This window comes from Mangifera indica, chromosome 2 (genome assembly GCF_011075055.1).
Source record: "Mangifera indica cultivar Alphonso chromosome 2, CATAS_Mindica_2.1, whole genome shotgun sequence".
Taxonomy (NCBI): Eukaryota; Viridiplantae; Streptophyta; class Magnoliopsida; order Sapindales; family Anacardiaceae; genus Mangifera; species Mangifera indica.
This window is the reverse complement of record NC_058138.1, coordinates 22,154,517-22,174,362: the sequence shown is the minus strand read 5'-3', so window position 1 is coordinate 22,174,362 and position 19,846 is coordinate 22,154,517. Positions and strand designations below refer to the sequence as shown.

Here is a 19,846-nt window from a genome sequence, read left to right as displayed (position 1 = left end):
CATTAAAATTAAATTTTTTATCTTTTTATTTAACAGTATTATTCAATCAAACTCCATATTCTTCCTTCGTTTTTTTATATTTTTACTACGACTGCTACGTTGTATGTATTTGGATGATGATGATTATAGCAAATGAATGAATAGATTTTCAACACGTAAATGAATGATTGTAGTACCTTTCCATTAATGATAAGTCGGCAAACTATCAACTGTTCCTTCCGACAAAACTTCTTGTCTTCATCTTTTAACTTGAAGGGGAAACTAACTTGTTCAGTTTCTCTTACTTGGGTTCAGATTAGAGTGGCCAACCAGGGCCGGGCGGGCCTGGTTTCTGTGTGATCATTGTAACGGGTCATATCACACTGAGCTCAATCTACAAGTAAACCTTAACAGGCTATATCAGCTCGATTTTTAAGTTGAGATCTAAGATACGGCTCATTGTATTATAGGTTGTGACTAAGTAAAATTAATTTTTTAATTAAAAAATGGGTTATGCCCCTTTGGACAACACTTTTTTTTTTTTTTATATTTTGAGAATTATAAGTATTTTTTTAATTTTGGGGTATTTTGTATTTTGAATTTTTAGAAAATAAGTTTTTTAATCTAAAACTTTTTATATTTAAGAAAAATAGCATTTTTCATGATTTTATTTTTTAAACAACAAGGGTAAATTTGAGAGGAACCCTTTTTTTTTTTAAATAAAACTATATATATTAATAATAAATATTAATTTGTAGATAATAAATGCTAATAATTAGTATTGATATAAATTTATGAAGCTTGGTATATCCTTGGATTATAAAACTAAAATTTAAAAGGTAAACTAAATTATTAAAATTTCTTTTACAAGTGAGAAAAAAAAAGGGTATAAACAAATAAAAAATTTCATTGGGAAAGTATTAAATTATGAAATAATTATATGGGTTGTGAAGTCTTAACAATGAACTTATTGTGCCATTAAAAGTGAAATTAATAGATTATTTTCTCATGTATTTAATATTCAAAATCCATACATCAATATTGAATAGCCAATGCTTGGGGGCCATGGCTGTCTCAGCCAGGGTGATGTTGTTGCATAATTAATATCATTTAATCAATGAAATCAAATAAAAAAGAATTAATTGAGATTAACATTATGTTTAATTATAGTTTTCGTATTTTTATTTTTTTATTATGTTATTATTAGTATGAAGATGTCAATACTAATATTATATTTCTGATATCAATAAAAGAATAAACAAATATTAATGGATACTAACAATTCATATGTTATTATCTTATTATATAATTTTTAATTATAAATAAAATAATTAAATCATTCAACCACGTAATAACAAATTAATATTAATATCCCTTTTTCTAAGCACGTAAAATATTATTTTTTTAACATTATTTTTTCATTAATAAAGTTATATGCACTTATAATGAATATTAATTTAAGTTTTAATGATATTTGTCATAATGCTATTTTTTTTTTATAAGAAAACTTGTCATTACAGATATGTAATTATATAAAAAAAATTTGTAATTCTAGGTATTTATCTCTTGATCAGAATTTTGTATTTCCCTTAACCTATTAACTCATGGGATAAATAAATATGTGAAGACATTGTAGAGATTGTTGAGGAGTTCGAAATATCATTAGTTTAGACTTGTGAAAAATTGTATTTGATCTCTTTTTTTATTGATATTTATTTTACGTATTATTAATCTTGATATTTGTTATGATTAAGCAAATTCACTAACTCTTCCTTATGTTTTTCTAGTCAAAATTTTATCAAAGGGGACATAATTTAAGATGGTGAATAATTAAATTCAAAAGAAATTTATTTTAAATGTTATCATTAGGATTCATTTATACTGATTTCCCAACGAATGGCTATTGGGCCTAAAATTGCAGTCCAGACTCAATTAAATGGGCCATCTTAGAAAATAAAGAAAGCCATCCCGGCAGAATTGTCTGGTTTTCTTTTTTTTTTCAAGGCCAAAGGACTATTTCGCACTTAAGGTTTTATGCAAATTTAATTCTTCATTTATTAATTATAAAAAATCAAAACATTTACCGATCTGTTAAATTTCGTTATAACTATCAGGGGTAAAATATTATTTAACAAAAATATTTAAAAAAAAAACTAAAAATTTATCATATTTCCACCTCTCAAGTTTAAAAACTAACAAATTTTTCTCACTTAAAGTTTGAAAAACTTTGTTTCTCCCTTAAGGTTTTTCTAGCACACTACTGATGACCAGAGATGGCGGTGACAGTGGCATTCCCCCTCTCTCCTAGCTTCTCTCTCAGTCGTGCTTCATTTTTTACTATTGTCAACGGACGAAAACAAATCATTAGTGTCTTGACGAAGATGAATCATGTCTTCACCGAATACAAAAATAGTTCTTCATTGGCTACTTTCTTGAGTTAGTGATGGCTAGGAATAGAATAGGAGAGAGAGAGAAGCCAAAAGAGAGAGAGAATGCGACCGTTGCTATTATCGAATGCCAACAATGGTGGTTGGAAAGACCCTAGGGGGAGTGTTCATTTTTCAAACTTTGGGTGATGGGTATTTGTTATATTTTTAAACTTATGGAAGAAATATGATAAATTTTTAGTTTTTTTTTTAAATTTTTTTGTTAAATAATAATTTTACCTCTGATAATTTTGTTAAATAACAATTTTATTCTTGATAATAACAGTGAAATTTAACAGACAGATGATTATTTGGATTTTTGATAGTTAATAGATGAAAAGTTGAGTTTGCATCAAACTTTGGGTAAGAAATAGTCATTTAGCCTTTTTTTTTAAATGAAATTAATGTGACTTGAATTTATTGCTCAGATTGAATTATCATCCAAAGTTTCCTTTCAGATTGAATTATCACCCAAATTTTCAAACTTGAATTTATTCCACAGGTCGACATCTATAGAGACTGAAAACAACATAAATGTCTGGTAAGATCAACAAATCAATGTCATAAAATAACAAAAATAGAACAAGTTGAAGCGGAAACGGTGATAACTTTCCTTTCAGGGTAAATGAAGAAGAATAATTCCAAGTTTCAAGAACAGCCATGGATAATTGTTATAAGAACTAGCAAGAAGAAGTGGCAATTAAAAATATCCCCGATTTTAGCTTTAGCCTAACTGTTACTGGAAATGACAGTCACATTGTATCAAAGTATTAAACACATCTTCAACATTCTTGTGATATCATTTCTTTACTTTACCCTATCAAGACTCCAGCATTGGTTGTGTCCTCTCCGAAAGAATATTAAGAATAGTTAATTATGGGTAATTTGAGCAATAAGTAATTTGAATAAAAATATAAATTTAAATTCTTTTTATAATAATATGTAACTTTTAACTTATTTTATTTAATGATGGTAAGATTGATTATTGGACTTTAAATTTATCTCACTTGATGTAATTTTTGGATAGGATTTTTTGAAAAAAGAATATTAAGACTTAGAATAGAAAAACGGAAATTTCAAATTATGCAAAATTAACCACCCACAATCTTGAAGAATTGTAAAAGGGCATATATTCTTTTTATTTTCACGGGTTTATTTGGAAATTAGTGAAAAATCACAATCTTAACTTAATCACATGGCCGAACAAAAAGGACAAAAAGAAAAGCAACATCTTAATGTTGAAAACATGACCTCTTATGCAGTGATTTTCTCTTAGAATTTGGAGTTTTTATAGTTCAGGAAAGGAAGGAGAAGATATAATGTACAGAAGAAATATGATGCACTATTATTGGATTAATTTCCATATAAATCTGGAATGTAAAAGATTTACTTTCTCGGTACCAATTAGGGCCACCAAGAATCTTTCTTTTCTAAATTACATAATTTTTAAAGAAATATTTTCTGACCCACTTATATATAATGAATTTGGTATTTTCTTATTGTCTTTCATACACATAAAGATGCACAGATTGATTTCTCAATACTGGTAACTTGTAAATAAATATATGCCATTTCTTTTACCATAAAATCTCGCAAATGCCTTAGCCGACATCTTATCCTTCAAACCGACTATCCAGCCATATAGAAACCCTTCATAAAAGTGTATAATAATTGAAAATTGAAATCATTTGGCTGTTTGCAACTTTTTCTCATGATTCCGCCACCTACTAGCTCTTGTCTTCACTGTTGCTGCATTTTTTTTTTCTGTAAAAACTAGGGCTAGGGCTACGCATCTCTTTGCCTATCTCTGCTCTATTCTGCTCCTCCTGCTGCGGTCTCTACCCATATCTTCGACAGTTACGCAGAACCCATTACAGGATAAGATGGAGCTGGCCATCCATCTTCATTGCCGATGATTGATGTCACTAACCCTCATTGTTTAATAAAATTTAGAGCTAATTCATGAGTCAAGATTGTCAATGCATGCATTGGGTGAGAATTATAAGATAGAAAGAGAGGGAGCTAGAAACAATGGAGATGATAAAGGGTAGAGAGCAGTGTGTCTTTTTTGCAAACCAAGGAAGGGAACATGAACCTGAAGGGAAAGAAAGGAATCAGGATTCTGTATATATTATTATTGTATTGAGTGCGAAGCAGGCATTGATTTACGAGACCCTCCTCATCTCACTTCCCTAGAATCAACATTTTTTTTTTTTTGGCAGAAACTTCACTGCACTGCGGCTAGCTCCTTATGCCCCCACCCCATCTCTTAGATTAATTATTACATTATTAATTTTATGATTTATCTACTTTAATGCTTGAAACTGACCCTTCAGTATATTTCATGATCTACAAGTTGAAGCCGCAACCGGCAACCCCACTTCCCATTTTGCATGAATATGCATTTTCATAAATCAAATTCCAACTTTGAGTTACTCTAAACATATAAAATTTTAAAAGAAAAGTTTTTCTATATGTGACTGCCTTAGATGGCAATGAAATTAGTGTTAAAATTCTGAAAGCCGTATGATATTTATATTATACTCTTTTTTGTTATAGGGTAAAATAAAACTTTTTGTTTTGACCAAACTCATCCAACACACTAATAAAATATAATAAATTACTTTGAAATAACAAATTACAGGGATAACAACCCAAAATAATTTACATGAAGATTAACCTTATCATGTTAGTAAAAATCTTTTACCTAAAAACAACAATGGACAATTGATATTATAAATAATTTAAAATTTGAATGTAACCTGTGAATGTAGCCTATCTTCTATTATATAAATATTCAAGATCAAATAAAGGTAGAGGAATCTTTCCTAATAAAAGATCTTAGAGGCACAAAAAGTCTTTTTAAAGACACTTCTATTGAACATACTTAATAGATATATATAAATAATATAATTATGGATATAAATTTTTAAACAATTGAATCACAACTTTATATTTATTTTTTACTAACATAGTCTTATACATACATATTTCTCTTTATTACTAGAAGTCACATGTAATGTCAAATTGCTATTATATACGTAATATGGTTTTGCTTAAATTATTAGTATTTATTTATTTATTTTTTTAAGAATGCGAGTTATGGGGCTGATTGAAGGGACCTTATCGTATCACCACTTTATTCTGCTGGGCCAAAGTTCACATATGCTTGTAGAGCTGTCCTCGTCATCATATCATATCATATCATATCACCTCTACCCTCGATACAAGATAACGCATTAATTGTTTTTATTATCAAATTTTGCAACCCTATGGTTGTTCGTTGCCTTGCCTCTGTCCCCCTCTCATTTCTATATAAGCATGCCTCATTTACTCTTTCTTCCATCGCCCTTCCTTCTTCTTCATCATCTTTATCTCTCTCTGTGCAAGATGTTAATTAGCAACTCTCCAACAGCCTTACATGTAGGCTTAGAAAGTATCGTGCAGCCAAGGATGACTTGCCGATCGACTCTTTATATTCATACATGTTTACATAAAATCCAGAAGATGACTGTGAATTACATGAATAAATTGGCAAGTTGTCTTTGGCTACACGTTTCTTTCTGCTCCTCATGCTAGGCTTTTGGAGATACAAAAGTTACAAGCTTTCTAGGGCGATATACACTCTCAATCATCGGACTGCTAGCTAACTGCTTGCTCTCAATATCATGGTAATTAATGAGACATCCATGATTGATTATTAAACTTTTTCCTCGGTGATTAGTGTTAAGATTTGATGGGTTTCATATATATATTTGTTGCAGAAGATATAGCTAGGATTGTATAAAGTTTTCCCTTTTTTATGGCAACTTATGCGTATACACTTGTGTATAGATGTTAAACAACATGTGGCTGCGTATATTTTGTCCACAATAACAAAAGTCCATGAACAAAATTCACTTTTAACAATGCATCACGTGCTCCACCGCACTAGTTTCTTCTTCTGCCTTCTGTAATGACCTAGAACTTGCTATATATGGATACATGTGATATCACATTATGATAAGATTAAGATATAATATACTTATATATAGCTAGCTCTTCACTTCTTGCGTCTTCTATCAGATCAGCCTGAAAATAAAATATTCTTGTTGTGAGTTAAATATTAATTAAGTTGAAGCAAATAAAAAGTGCAGCTGCTAGGTTTTCTTTTATTCAGTCTTCTTTCTTCTTCTTTGATATTTATTGTTTATATGTATTGTTGCACTGTCGCATTTTATGTATGTGCTTATTGTATATGTTTAATTGGTTAATAAAAATTGTTGAATTGGGTCATGATATTTCAGATTTATATATATTCCAATATTTGTGTAATATTTTCCTTCTTGTTCAAGCATGATCCTATGCATGAACGGAATCTCCGAAGAAAATGATAAATATTAACTTTGAGTAACTAGTCGTGGCTATATAAATTTCAAATATTAACCTTGAGTGACTAGCCGGTTGGCTATATAAATTTCCAACGACATTGAGTACCTATTGAAGGCATTTGTCACTACTAATTAATTAGGAAGGGTGGAGCAGTCAAAACCTTTTGATAACTCTTCGATTGACAAGTTTTTTGGATGTGAAAAATTTAAAATCAGAATATTTGTAAATGACAATTTTCACTTGTTACATAAAACCTTGAACATCAAATCGTCTACTGAATGAAATAGAAATTCATCTCCTTCAAGAGGTGAATTCAAACTCAGCCTAAATAAAAACAAATTTGAGTTTGTTTCAAATTTATAAATTTTAGTTTGATTCAATCTTCTTTCTTCTTCTTTGAACTAAAAGATGAAGTCGTAAAAAAAGTTGTCAGTAAATACAAGTAAAGGAGAAGAAGTATAATCGAAGAAGATAGTGAAAAAGAATAATAAAAAAGAAAATTTGTTGAAGAATAAGAAAAATTATCAAAACAAACATAAAGTCATAAAAGAAGATAAAAAAGGTGGATGAAAAATTCAAGCAGGGGTTATCAACTTGAATTTGGCTTGTTTTGAACACTGATTTTGGGATTGTTCAGTAATATATATTTGATATTAATAAAAGCAGGTTTTGAATTATAGACATTTTTACCATTTGTATACCGAGCCTCAATTATAATTGATAATAACTTTAACCTTATAATACACACGCAACAAGACCCAACGAACAGTTAATTGGGCTTTTATTGAAAGAATGTTTTTCGGCTTGCTGGGCCGGAAATTTTAGCTCAGCCGAATCCAATTCTAAGTTTGTGACGTGAGCTTGGATTGATTTTCCATTCTCAAGGTTCAACTCTTTGGACTGCTGATGCAGTAGGAAGCAGGTTCAGAGGCATAGGAGTTGAAGATGTTAATGTCGATGCCAACATGGTTGCTGAATCCGAGCCTTTCTTCAGCAAATCCATTAACTGTATCAAACTCAGCAAACAAATGATTTGAAAGTTTTCACAACAGTTGTCAAACGATGCTATCTAAAATCATATAAATTTGACGGCATATCCAAGAAGGGGATGTAGCACAGGGGATGGAGCGCTCGCTTAGCATGCTATACCTACCGGAATCGATGCGCCGTATCTCCTTTCTTTTTGTTTAGACCTTTCTTCTCCCGTCATCCTCTTCTTTCCATTCTCTTTTTCCTGGTCTTTGAATGGGTCTCACCAAATGGCGGGCTGTTAACGGCGGTAATATTCTTATTCCATAATTTTACGAGGCTGAGTTTGGTCTATACATAACCCAAAGTCATCTGTCATCACAGGATTCAATTATATTCCAGTGCCGCCTTTATGGACTGCACATGAATCGCTTTGACTACATATGTCCCTGCTTGGAAACTTTCTTCTGCTTTATAAGAATCTGTAATGGTTTCTTCCAACTCAAACTTTCCAGTGTCTCTCCGTTTTTGTATCTTCCATGAGCAATTTTCTCATGTTTTTCTCTTCTCTCTTGTTTCTTTCCCCTCTAGTTTCATCCCAAGTCAATGAACTCTTTCTTCCAGGATTCAAAGATTTTAGCACCAACATAACCTTACGTCGAGATGCAAAAATCGAAGAAAATGGCATTCTTCGCTTAACAAACGATACCAGCAAATTTATACAAGGTCAAGCCTTCTATAGCTCGCCGATCCAGTTCAAGAACTCCACAAATGGACAAGTCTGTTCTTTCTCTTCCTTATTTGTTCTGGGTATCGTCCCACAGCTTCCAGAATTTGCTGGCCATGGCCTCGCCTTCACCATATCACCATCAAATGAACTCAATGGTACATCAAGTCAGCATCTAGGACTCATGAATAGATTCAATAATGGAAACGTTGCAAATCATCTATTTTCGGTTGAGTTTGATACATTTCAAAATGAAGATTTTGAAGATATCGACGGCAACCATGTTGGCATCGACATCAACAGTTTGACTTCGAATGTATCTTCAACTGCAGCATACTTCGATGACAGTTCAACCTTACAAAACTTGAGTCTCAAGAGTGGAAAACCAATTCTGGCATGGATCGATTACGATGCATCTGAAAATTTATTAAATGTCATCATCTCTCCAAACTATCCCAGACCAAGATTGCCCTTATTGTCTTTTAACGTAAACCTTTCACCCATCTTCAATGAGTTCATGTATATTGGCTTCTCTTCTGCAACAGGTCAGCTTTCTAGTTCTCATTATATTTTAGGGTGGAGTTTTAAAATCAATGGAGAAGCTGGAGCTCTTGATCTCTCTTCTCTTCCTTCAATTCCTCAGAAAAAGAAAAAGCAGACAGGTTTGACATTTGACCTTTGAATACTAAATTATAGTATAGTGGACATGGAAGGGGCCCCGCTCGAGCCGCACAAGCCCCCTTATTTGGTCCAGTCCATGGGGGCACGGCCTGCAAGCCTTGCGGTCATTTCCAAGCCTGAAAAGGCCTAGGGATTATTTCCCGACTAAGTTTAGTTACGTATTTCTAAAGTCACGTTTAAAAAATTTAAAGTTTTATTTATAAATTAATTATCATTAAATTTTTTTATTAAAAACATAAGTTAAATCATTATTTTATTAATAATATTAAAAAAATAAATTTATTATATTTTTCCTTCTAAATTTTAAAAGTTAATAACTTCACCTCTACCTAAAGTTATTTAATTTTGAAAAGTTATATTTTTCCTTTCAAATTTTTTTCACCTCACCAACCACCATCTCCAGCATCGATAACCTCCTCTTTTCACCCTAAATTGGTGATCGACACAGGAGAAGTAATCTGTCAGTGATGAAGAGATCTTCAGATCTCTTAATCGACAAAGAGAAGATTTGAATCTCTTCTCTTGAATGACGTGATGAAGAGATTCTAAATCTTCTCTTAATCACTGAATCTCTTTGTCTCTGACAAAGAGATCTACTATAAATTGATTCTCGTGTATTAACTATCAGTTTAGGGTGGAGAGGGGAAGTTATTGACGTCAGAAATGATGGTTGGAGGAGAGAAAAAGAAAACTCTGAGGGGGCGTTTGGTTGGAAGATTTTAAGATTACCTTGGTAATCTATCTTTTATTCCCTTGTTTGGTTTGTCAGTAATAAAAGATTACAATAATCTTCTATTACCAATGCTAACGTGACAGGTAATATAGGTGGTAATCTGATTACCACCTTTACCTTAGGTATTTAAAGATTACTGAGGTAATCTTGAGTTTATTATAATTATATTATAATTTATTAATTTTTTTAGATAAAAATAAATTTATTTTTAATTAATATGACAAATAATATAAAAAATATATAAAAATAATTATATTTAAGGGCATTTAAGTAAAATAATTTACTAGTAATATTTTATTACCTTTAACCGAACACAATAATTATTTATACCTATCAAATTTTATCAAACATAGTAATCATTTATACCCAATAATCTTTTAAGTAATTTATTTTCAAGGTAATCTTTCTATTTTGGTAATAAAACATTACTCAAACCAAACGCCCCCTGAGGTTTGGGGGAAAAATATAATTTTTAAAAGTTAGAAAACTTTAGATATGGTTAAAATTATTAGTTTTTAAAACTTAGGAAAGAAAATGTAATAAATTTTATATATTTTTTGATATTATTTATAAAATAACGATTTTACCTCTATCTCTAACAGAAAATTTTAACCTTAATTGATCCATAGGTAGGAGTTTAAGTTTTTCAAATTTCATAGAAGTGACCTTGAAAACGTATCTGTAACACCCTCAGGTATATTTCAGGGGCAATTATGTCTTTTGACCCTGTTTTGAGATTTTTCTCATTTTAAATATATATATGTATGGGTGTTTTTTTGTTATTTATGCATACACACACACACACACACACACACACATATATATATATATATATATATATATATATATATATATATATATATATATATATATATATATATATATATATATATATATATATATATATATATATATATATATATATGTGTGTGTGTGTGTGTGTGTGTGTGTATGCATAAATAACAAAAAAACACCCATACATATATATATTTAAAATGAGAAAAATCTTAAAACAGGGTCAAAAGACATAATTGCCCCTGAAATATACCTGAGGGTATTACAATATCTAAACTTGATTGAAAGATAATCCTTTGACCGCCTGAAAATCATATTCGTGAGCCGATTCAGTATGGCTCATTATGACAAACATGTTAAAAAAAGGCCAAAGGACTATTTCCCATCCGAAGTATCCTCTAATCTCAAGTTCTCACCTATTAACTTTGAAAATCTCATTTACCTACCCATGGACTGTTAAAATTAACGGAATTCTAACCCTTTAAAATTTTGTCTCTCCCCCTTCCCCTCCAAAACCCTAAAAATTAACTATTACCTCCATAGGCCAAGTTTTAAAAAAGGGTATTTCCCCCCTTGTCGGGTTTAATTTTCAATCCTTGGTTCCAAATTTGGCACCATCACCAGTGACAAAGCTTCCCCAACGCATCACCATGATTCGATGATCTCTCTGCCCTCTTCTGAATGTCAATCAACACAAATTTGGTCTGAAAAAACGAAAAGTTTCGTCAAAAAGACGATCGTCTTCCTAAATGTCTTCTTCTAGGAAGATGATCGTCTTTCCAAACGTCTTCTTTTAAGAAGACAGTCGTCTTCTCAAACGAAGATGAGGTCTTCATCTTCGTCTCCCAATCAAGTTTTTCGTCTTTTCAGACCAGATTTACATCGATCAACATTCCAAAGGAGGGGATAAAGACTGTCGGAGCATAGTGATGTGTCGGGAAAGCTTTATCACCAATGATGGTGTTGGGGATTGAAAACTAAACCTTAAGAAGAGAATGTCATTTTTTAAAATTTAGTCTAGAAGGCAAACTTTTAATTTTTAGGGTTTTGAAGGAAAAAAAAATTTAATTTTAATTTATTTTTAATATTACAGGTGAAATGACAATTTTATTATTGAAACTAATAGACTTAACCCTTCATAGATAGATGTTTATAATTTTTATAATTAAAAGATAGAAATGTAAAATTAAAGGGTACTTCGGGTGGGATTAAATCATTTGGCCTTAAAAAATTAAAAAGAATCACCCTACCAGTAGCCGATGGGCAAACAAAAATGTGGTATATATATTTTCTGTATAAGCCCCCATCTTTAAAGCATAATTTCTCCGTCTCTTTATCTATATTTTTTTCAATCTTTTAATCTCAAATTTTTTTATCAAATTTTAATTCTGTTTAATAATTTAATTTTTATTTATTTAACAATTTTATATTCTTTTCATTGATTTTTTCTAGAATACTTTGATAATAAAAAAATTAATATAATCTAAACAAAAAAAATATTCAAACGGTTGTGACGAATTCATTTTATAGGCTTAAATGAGAATGAATGGATTTGGTATAAACATGATAAAAGAGATCTCGTAAAAACAAATTAAAGTAAAATTACACATCTCATTTTCATATATCATTAAAATGATACTTTGGTTTAATAAATTTAAATTGAGTAACAGATAAAACAAAAACCGAAAGTGATGCTTCAAATTGTTTGGAGTGACACTTCCAACTTTTACTTTATCTGCTATTTCACTTGAATTTTTCAAACTATATTATTTTTGTAAGGCCAAATGACTATTTCTCATCTAAACTATACTGAATTCTCAAAGTTTCTCCTATTAACTATGAAAATACCGTTTACCCACCCATCAACAGTTCAAATTAACGGTAGTGAAGGTAAAATCGTCATTTTATATTTAATATTAAAAATAAACTTAAATATGATTTCATTCCCCCCCTAAATTTAAAAAACAACTTTTCTCCCCTAGGCCAAGTTTGAAAATATCACATTTCCCCTCTTAGGGTTTAGTTTCCAAACCCCTTCATTTTCTCCAGTGCCATCGCCGACCGTCTCTCCCTCCCAACTGTTTCTCTTCCACCGATGACCCTCCTCAACTCCACCCCAATCCATCTGACGTCGAGAGAAGTAGTTTGGGAAGAGAAATCGTCTTCCCAGACAAAGACGAGACAACTCATCGTCCTTTGGGAAGATGAGTCGTCTTCATCTGGGAAGACAATTTATCTTCCCAAACGACTTCTCTTGACACTGGATATGTTGGGGTAGAGTTGAGGAGGGTCGTCGGTGGAAGAGAAACGATCAAGAGGGAGAGATGGCCGGCGTTTGTGTCGGAGAAAGTGAAAGGGGTTTGGAAATAAACCCTACGGGGGGAAATGTGATCTTTTTAAACTTGGTTTAAGGGAGAAAAGTTAGTTTTAAACTTTGGGGGGGGGGGAATGAGATTAAATTTTTAGGGGTTAGGATTCCGTTAAATTTAACCGACCATGGGTAGGTAAACGATATTTCCATAGTTAATGGGGGGAACTTTGAGAATTTAGCATAGTTTAGGTGGGACATAGTCGTTTGGCCATTTTGTAATGATGTATGAGAATAAGATATCTAATTTCACTCTTACTTGTTTCTACAATATCTTTCTTATAATATTTACATTGCACCCATTCACTCCCATTTGAGTTTATAAAAGTGATTTTGTGTCAATCGTTTGAACAACATTTTTTTGTTTAACACATGTTAAGTTTTTTATTATCAAAGTATTTGAAAAGAAAAAAATTAACAAAATTGTAAAAATAAAATAAAAATTAAATTGTTAAATATAATTAAAATTTGAACATCTTTGTATCTATGTTCTCTTGTTTAATCAAGTCTCTCCATACCCATTCAAAGTACCCTGTTAGAGTAATGGTGTTAAAAATTGCTAGTTAAAACTATATATATAGAGTAGCGCATTGTACACAGATTATAATATGTCATCAAGTGATTGAATAATTTTAAATTAGAGATAAATAACATATAGTCGCATCATAACATATCATTATTTGTACACATCGTTTTATTTATATGGATACTTTATTAATATGAAGTCATTATTAGTATATGAATTCACTATTGGGTGTTGCAGTTACTGAGATATTGAAATGGACGGGGACTTCACTTGCTATAGTGGCTGGATTTATCATTGTACTCATCTTGGCTATTTTTTTCTTCATTAGATGGAGAAGATTTCGACTAGAAGGTAATGAAAAGCAAATATTATGATTATATATTTTGTTAAATGCCAACTGATCAAACTTCGTCTGGTTAATTTCCAAACAGCAAAGTTTCTATTTGACTTAAAGAGTGAAGCAAAGGAGCTTGAGATTGATGGAAAGAAAGGCTTCAACTTGAAAATATTTAGACTGTCATCAATTATGTTAGCAACAGAGAACTTCTCATCTCAAAGTAAACTTGGAGAGGGTGGGTTTGGACCGGTTTACAAGGTATATTTGGAAAAGAACTCTAACATTCTAGTCTAATAGCATTCCAAAGCGAAGCAGAAGGTTAATACATACCTAATATATTTTCCGTGCTTTGTTGACGTGAGATTTGTTTGGAATGTTACTAGATTCGAAAAAATTATTGCTTTCACCAATGGTTTATGTCTAACATATTAAGCAATGACTATTTTATTGTTTAGGGTTTGTTGCCTGACGGCCAAGAAGTAGCAATAAAGAGACTATCAAAAAGATCAAAACAAGGACTAGTAGAGTTCAAGAAAGAGCTTATAATAATAGCTAAATTACAACATACCAATCTGGTGCGGCTCTTGGGTTTCTGCATTCAAGGCCAAGAGAAAATTTTGGTCTATGAATACATGTCAAATAAAAGTTTGGACACTTATATATTTGGTATATATGCACATTTCTTTAACTAAACTTGTTTGATTACTATCTTACACCTTTCTCAAGCCTTTCTTTTTTCTTTTTAACAGATGCTAATGAAAGAAGGTTGTTCAATTGGAAAAAATGTTTTAACATGATTGAAGAAATAGCTCACGGACTGCTTTATTTACACAAGTATTCAAGATTGAGAATAATTCATAGAGACTTAAAAGCCAACAACATATTGCTTGACAAAAATATGAATCCTAAGATATCCGACTTTGGGTTGGCAGAAGTGTTTGCCACAGCTGAATCTGAAGCAAGTACAAATAGAGTTGTGGGAACACGGTAAGTTTCTATTCCAATGAACTTGATTATTCTTTTTTTTTTTTTTAACATAATAATTGGTATTTTACAAATGAAATATAGTGGTTATATGGCTCCTGAATACGCTATAGGCGGGGTATTCTCTGAGAAATCTGATGTATTTAGTTTTGGAGTGTTGGTTTTGGAGATCATAAGTGGTAAGAGGGGGAACAACATTATCTTTTATGATGACATACCTCTCAACCTTGTTGGATATGTAAGTCCATAATGTAGTACTGCTGTTCTATATTATTACCATGTGTTAAAACCAGCACATATGTTCATCTCAATGTTTAATATTTAATGGTTTTGACACAGGCATGGCAGTTGTGGAAGAAAGGTTCAGCCATGGAGCTAATGAATCCTTCACTTCGTAATTCATGTTGTGAAGAGCAGGTTCTGAGATGCATTAACTTGGCTCTGCTTTGTGTTGAACACAATCCAATAGACAGACCTATCATGTCAGTAGTTGTTTCTATGTTAACATTAACAAGTGAAGGTGTAAAATTACCAGTGCCAAAACAGCCTGCATTTTGCATGGAAAGAAAGATTGTTGGGGACAATGCGAGTGGCACAAACAAGGCAGAGAATACAACAAATAACTTAACTATATCTGTGATGGATCCACGATGAAGGACGCTGAGAAACATCTCCCCATTAGTTCAGATTGGACCTTTTTCCTTGAATAAGGTGAATTGCAATAATAATGGAGCACTCTTTTTTCCTTCCTTTCATGCTATTTTTACAGTGTACTTCTAGTCAAGGGACTTCCATATAAACTACCCACTCAAACCCATAGAAAACATAGTTTAAGAGACTTTTGATTGTACTTCAAACCTTATCATATCAAATCTACAAAAACATAGTTTAAGAGACTTTTGATTGTACTTTAAACCTTATCATATCACGAGCCGACATAACTTGTAAGGTTTATTCTTTAACTGGCTATAACATGATGTAGCCCGTGAACACCAAAAAACACACCAAATTTGGTCTAATACAACCCACAATTGTGTCTAATTTGTGCTATTGATTGATAGGACAAAAATTCAGATATATTGGCAAAAAAGAAAAACTATTTTGAGGGTTGATGGCAATAGTCTCCATTAAGCATAATTAATTAATATATTCCTCTTTTCGGAATATATATTAAATCTATAAATAGAAAAATCAAAATCTATATTACACAAAACCAATTAAATTATGTTAAGATTCAATTTATATATTTATATACCACTTATTTTACTTAATTTTATTAGATATGAGACTCTTTTTATTTTTATTTGAGTCTCTAACACCTCCACTCAAGTATAACCACCATAAGTGATTAGACCCGTTGTTCCGCTTAGCTGGTTTTTTGGCTAGGTACGTTATCACTTGTATCTAGGAATACTTTAGGCTGTTAGACATTCATAAACACTTTAAGCAATTAGACATCTAGAAACATTTTAAGTTATTAAATCCATCGTTTAACTTGTGCTTTGATATCATATCAAAATATATATTGAACCTATAAATGTGAATATCGAAATCTATATTACATAAAACTAATTTGATTGTGTTAAGAGTCAATCCACATATTTATATACCACTCACTTTACTTAATTTTATTATATGTTAGTTGTTTTCTTTTTATTTAAGTCTCTCACACCTCCTAATAGATTATTATTAATTGTAAAATTTATTTTTCTTTTTTTAATTAAAGAATTGAATAAAAATTATTAGGCCAAATATTTGGTTCAAAAAATCTAGGCAATCAAAATTAGTTAGAGAGTAACGAGAAATTGAACAAAAATTAACCACAAATATAAAAGATTGAAGAACACATTTGCACAATATGTTTGGGAGATTACAAAGTTGAATTGAAGGGATCAAAATTTTATTTTTAATTTTTTAAATATTCACTATTTTTAAATAGTTTTCTGTAAAAAATATAAATAAAATGAGTCAAATTTGTTCCATTAATAATCATTTAAATACTCAAAATTAGGTATTCTATTCAATATTCCGAAGTGGGCTTTCCTAATTTGCATATCGGGCCGAAGCCCAGGGAAAATGCAATTAACTCACAAATTGACAATAAAACCTTAGAAAGAACCTCCAGCCTCAACCGGGTGGCGGCTTTGAGTTTGACCATTAAATTAAAAAAGCACTTCCACAATCATACTTGTCAACTGCCTGAATCTAAACAGATTGTCAGGGAGTTTGGTTCCAAGTTACTCTACTCAACCAGAATGCTTATCTCTGTTTCGCCAGCAAGATTTTGCTCACTTCGCCTTAAGTACCGCCTTCAAAGACACCCCCTTTCTCACACAGCACCGCCTCTCAATAATCCTACATTGTTCACCAGAAACTCCAAGGCTACCCATTTTGTTCCCAGAAAAAAATGCGCAGCTAATAATAACTATACTGTTTCTCTCTCGGTTGCTTCTCGTGATTTTAAAGATTTCAATGATGCTGAAGTTGTCATGCAACAGAAACCTCAGGAGACACAAGGAGTGAAGGAGAAGAGTTTCTGGGGTGCTGTTGGTTTGATAATTGGTACAGCTGTGGGACTGTGTATGCATTCATATTTTTTTATACATAATTTAAATGTATAAACAATATATCACCGTATAATTAAATAATTATAATTAAAATAAAGTAATATTAAATCACATAATATTAAAGACCGCATAGTTCTATTTATTTACATCTACATACCGAGTCTCAATCATAATTGATACAACTTTAACCTCTTATTTATAATACAAATACAACAAGAGCCAACAAACAGTAATTGGGCTTTTATTGAAAGAATGTTGTTTGGGCTTTCTGGGCCGGAAATTTTAGCCCAGCCAAATCCGAGCTTGGATCAGTTTTCCAGTCTCCAGATTCAACAGTTAGAACTGCTGATGCAGGTTCAGAGGCATAGGCGTTGAAGCTGTTGATGTCGATGCCAACATGGTTGCCGAATCCGAGACAGTCATCTATTCTCCGAGCATGTTCTAATGCAGTAGGAAGCAGGTTCAGCTGTTGATGTCGAATCCGAGTCTGTCTTCAGCAAATCCATTAATTGTATCAAACTCAGCAGCCAAAAAATGGTTTAAAAGTTTTCACAACAGTTGAGCAGTAATCTGAGATCAGGTAACAAATATTAATAAAAAAATAATCGTTTAAGACAACAGGGGATGTGGCTCAGATGGTAGAGCGCTAGAGGTACCGGGATCGATACCCCACATCTCCATTGATATCATTATACCTCTTTTCTCTCGTCATTCTCTTTTTTCCTGGTCGTTAGACAACATTCTTATCCCAGAAAATTCTGAGGCTGACTATGGTCTATAAATCATCACAGGACTCAATTAAATTCCATGCCGCTTTTATGGACTCTGCATATGAATCGCTTTGACTACACAAACAATTATAAACAAGGTCAAGCGTTTTATAGTTCGCCCATCCAGTTCAAGAACTCCACAAATGGATAAGTCTTTTCTTTCTTTTCCTCGTTTGTTCTAGGTATCGTCCCTCGGTTTCAAGAACTTGGTGGCAATGGCCTCGCCTTCACCATATCGCCATCTAATGAACTCAGTGGTTTACAAAGTCGGTATCTAGGACTCTTTAATATAACTAATATGGGAAACTTCGCAAATCATTTATTTGCAGTTGAGTTTGATAAATTTCAAAGTGATGACTTCGGAGATATCGACGACAACCATGTTGGCATCGACATCAACAGCTTGGTTTCGAATAAATCTTCAACTGCAACTTACTTCGATAACACTTCAACCTTACAAAATTTGAGTCTCACGAGTGGCACACCAATCTTGGCATGGATCGATTACTATGCAACTGAAAATTTACTAAATGTCACCATCTCTCCAAACTATCCCAGACCAAGATTGCCCTTATTGTCTTTTAACGTAAATCTTTCACCCATCTTTCATGAGTTCATGTATATTGGTTTCTCTGCAACAGGTCAACTTTCTAGTTCTTATTATATTTTAGGGTGGAGTCTTAAAATCAATGGAGAAGCTGGAGCTCTTGATCTCTCTTCTCTTCCTTCGATTCCTCAGAAGAAGAAAAAGCAGACAGATTTGACAATTGGCCTTTGTATACTAAATTATAGTAGATAGAGTTGAAAGGCCTTGGATAAACAATTGAGTTTTGTCAAGTTTGTGTAAAAATATTCAACAAGTTTAATCTTATATGTGATTATTAGATTTTCAATCCATATCGTCTTTTTTGAATAACCCTGACATTTTATCAATCAAACTATTCTTTTACGCGGTTGAAAATTGCCCGTTGAAACTTATACATGATAAGACGCCCTAGAATAGTGATAATTAAAAAAAATATCAATAGTCAAAGAATTGGATGAAGACATTATTAGTAAATATAATTTCACTATTGGGTGCTGCAGGTCCTGAGACATTGAAATGGATGGGGACTTCAGTTGCTATAGGGCTGGATTAATCATTATACTCATCTGGGCTATATTTTTATTCGTTAGATGGAGAAGATTTCGACTAGAAGGTAACGTATATATGGAATGAAAAGTGTGTGTATATATATACACACACACATAAACCTTTAAGCAAATCTCATATTAATAAAAAACAAGAGATATGTTAGGTTACCTTTTTATGGAGGGATGTTGAGTTTGTGTATGCACATCTCATATCATTTAAGAAAATGTTAAGACGAGATTAAATAGTTGATTCTGATTTTTGTGTGTGTGCATCTCACATCACTTAAATAAATGTTAAGATGTGTTTTGAGTTTTGGTTTATAAAACCCAAAAGCTCTTTAAATTGTCAAGATATATTTTGGGTTTTGAGTTGTAAAACCCAAAATTAAAATTATGATGAACTATGTGTCTAATGGACTACAAAACTTAAAATCAAAACTATAATGAACTAAGTGTTTAAAATAAATAATATTTTGATA

General features: G+C 31.7%; 2 protein-coding genes across 2 annotated transcripts; both read left to right on the top strand.

Moving 5' to 3' along the window:
• The first annotated feature begins 4,436 nt into the window (after nucleotides 1–4,436).
• LOC123208708 (G-type lectin S-receptor-like serine/threonine-protein kinase At4g03230) lies at nucleotides 4,437–15,792 on the top strand. Its single transcript, XM_044626226.1, has 9 exons — nucleotides 4,437–4,529; nucleotides 6,052–6,076; nucleotides 9,018–9,134; nucleotides 13,813–13,926; nucleotides 14,007–14,170; nucleotides 14,368–14,578; nucleotides 14,662–14,899; nucleotides 14,981–15,134; nucleotides 15,236–15,792. Exons 1-9 carry the CDS (start codon nucleotides 4,437–4,439, stop codon nucleotides 15,548–15,550), a joined length of 1,431 nt encoding a protein of 476 aa, XP_044482161.1. The 3' UTR covers nucleotides 15,551–15,792.
• Nucleotides 15,793–17,151: 1,359 nt separating this feature from the next.
• On the top strand, nucleotides 17,152–19,032 carry LOC123208707 (L-type lectin-domain containing receptor kinase V.9-like). The gene is made up of 2 exons (XM_044626224.1): nucleotides 17,152–17,476; nucleotides 18,416–19,032. Exons 1-2 carry the CDS (start codon nucleotides 17,152–17,154, stop codon nucleotides 19,030–19,032), a joined length of 942 nt encoding a protein of 313 aa, XP_044482159.1.
• The last annotated feature ends 814 nt before the right edge of the window (nucleotides 19,033–19,846 follow it).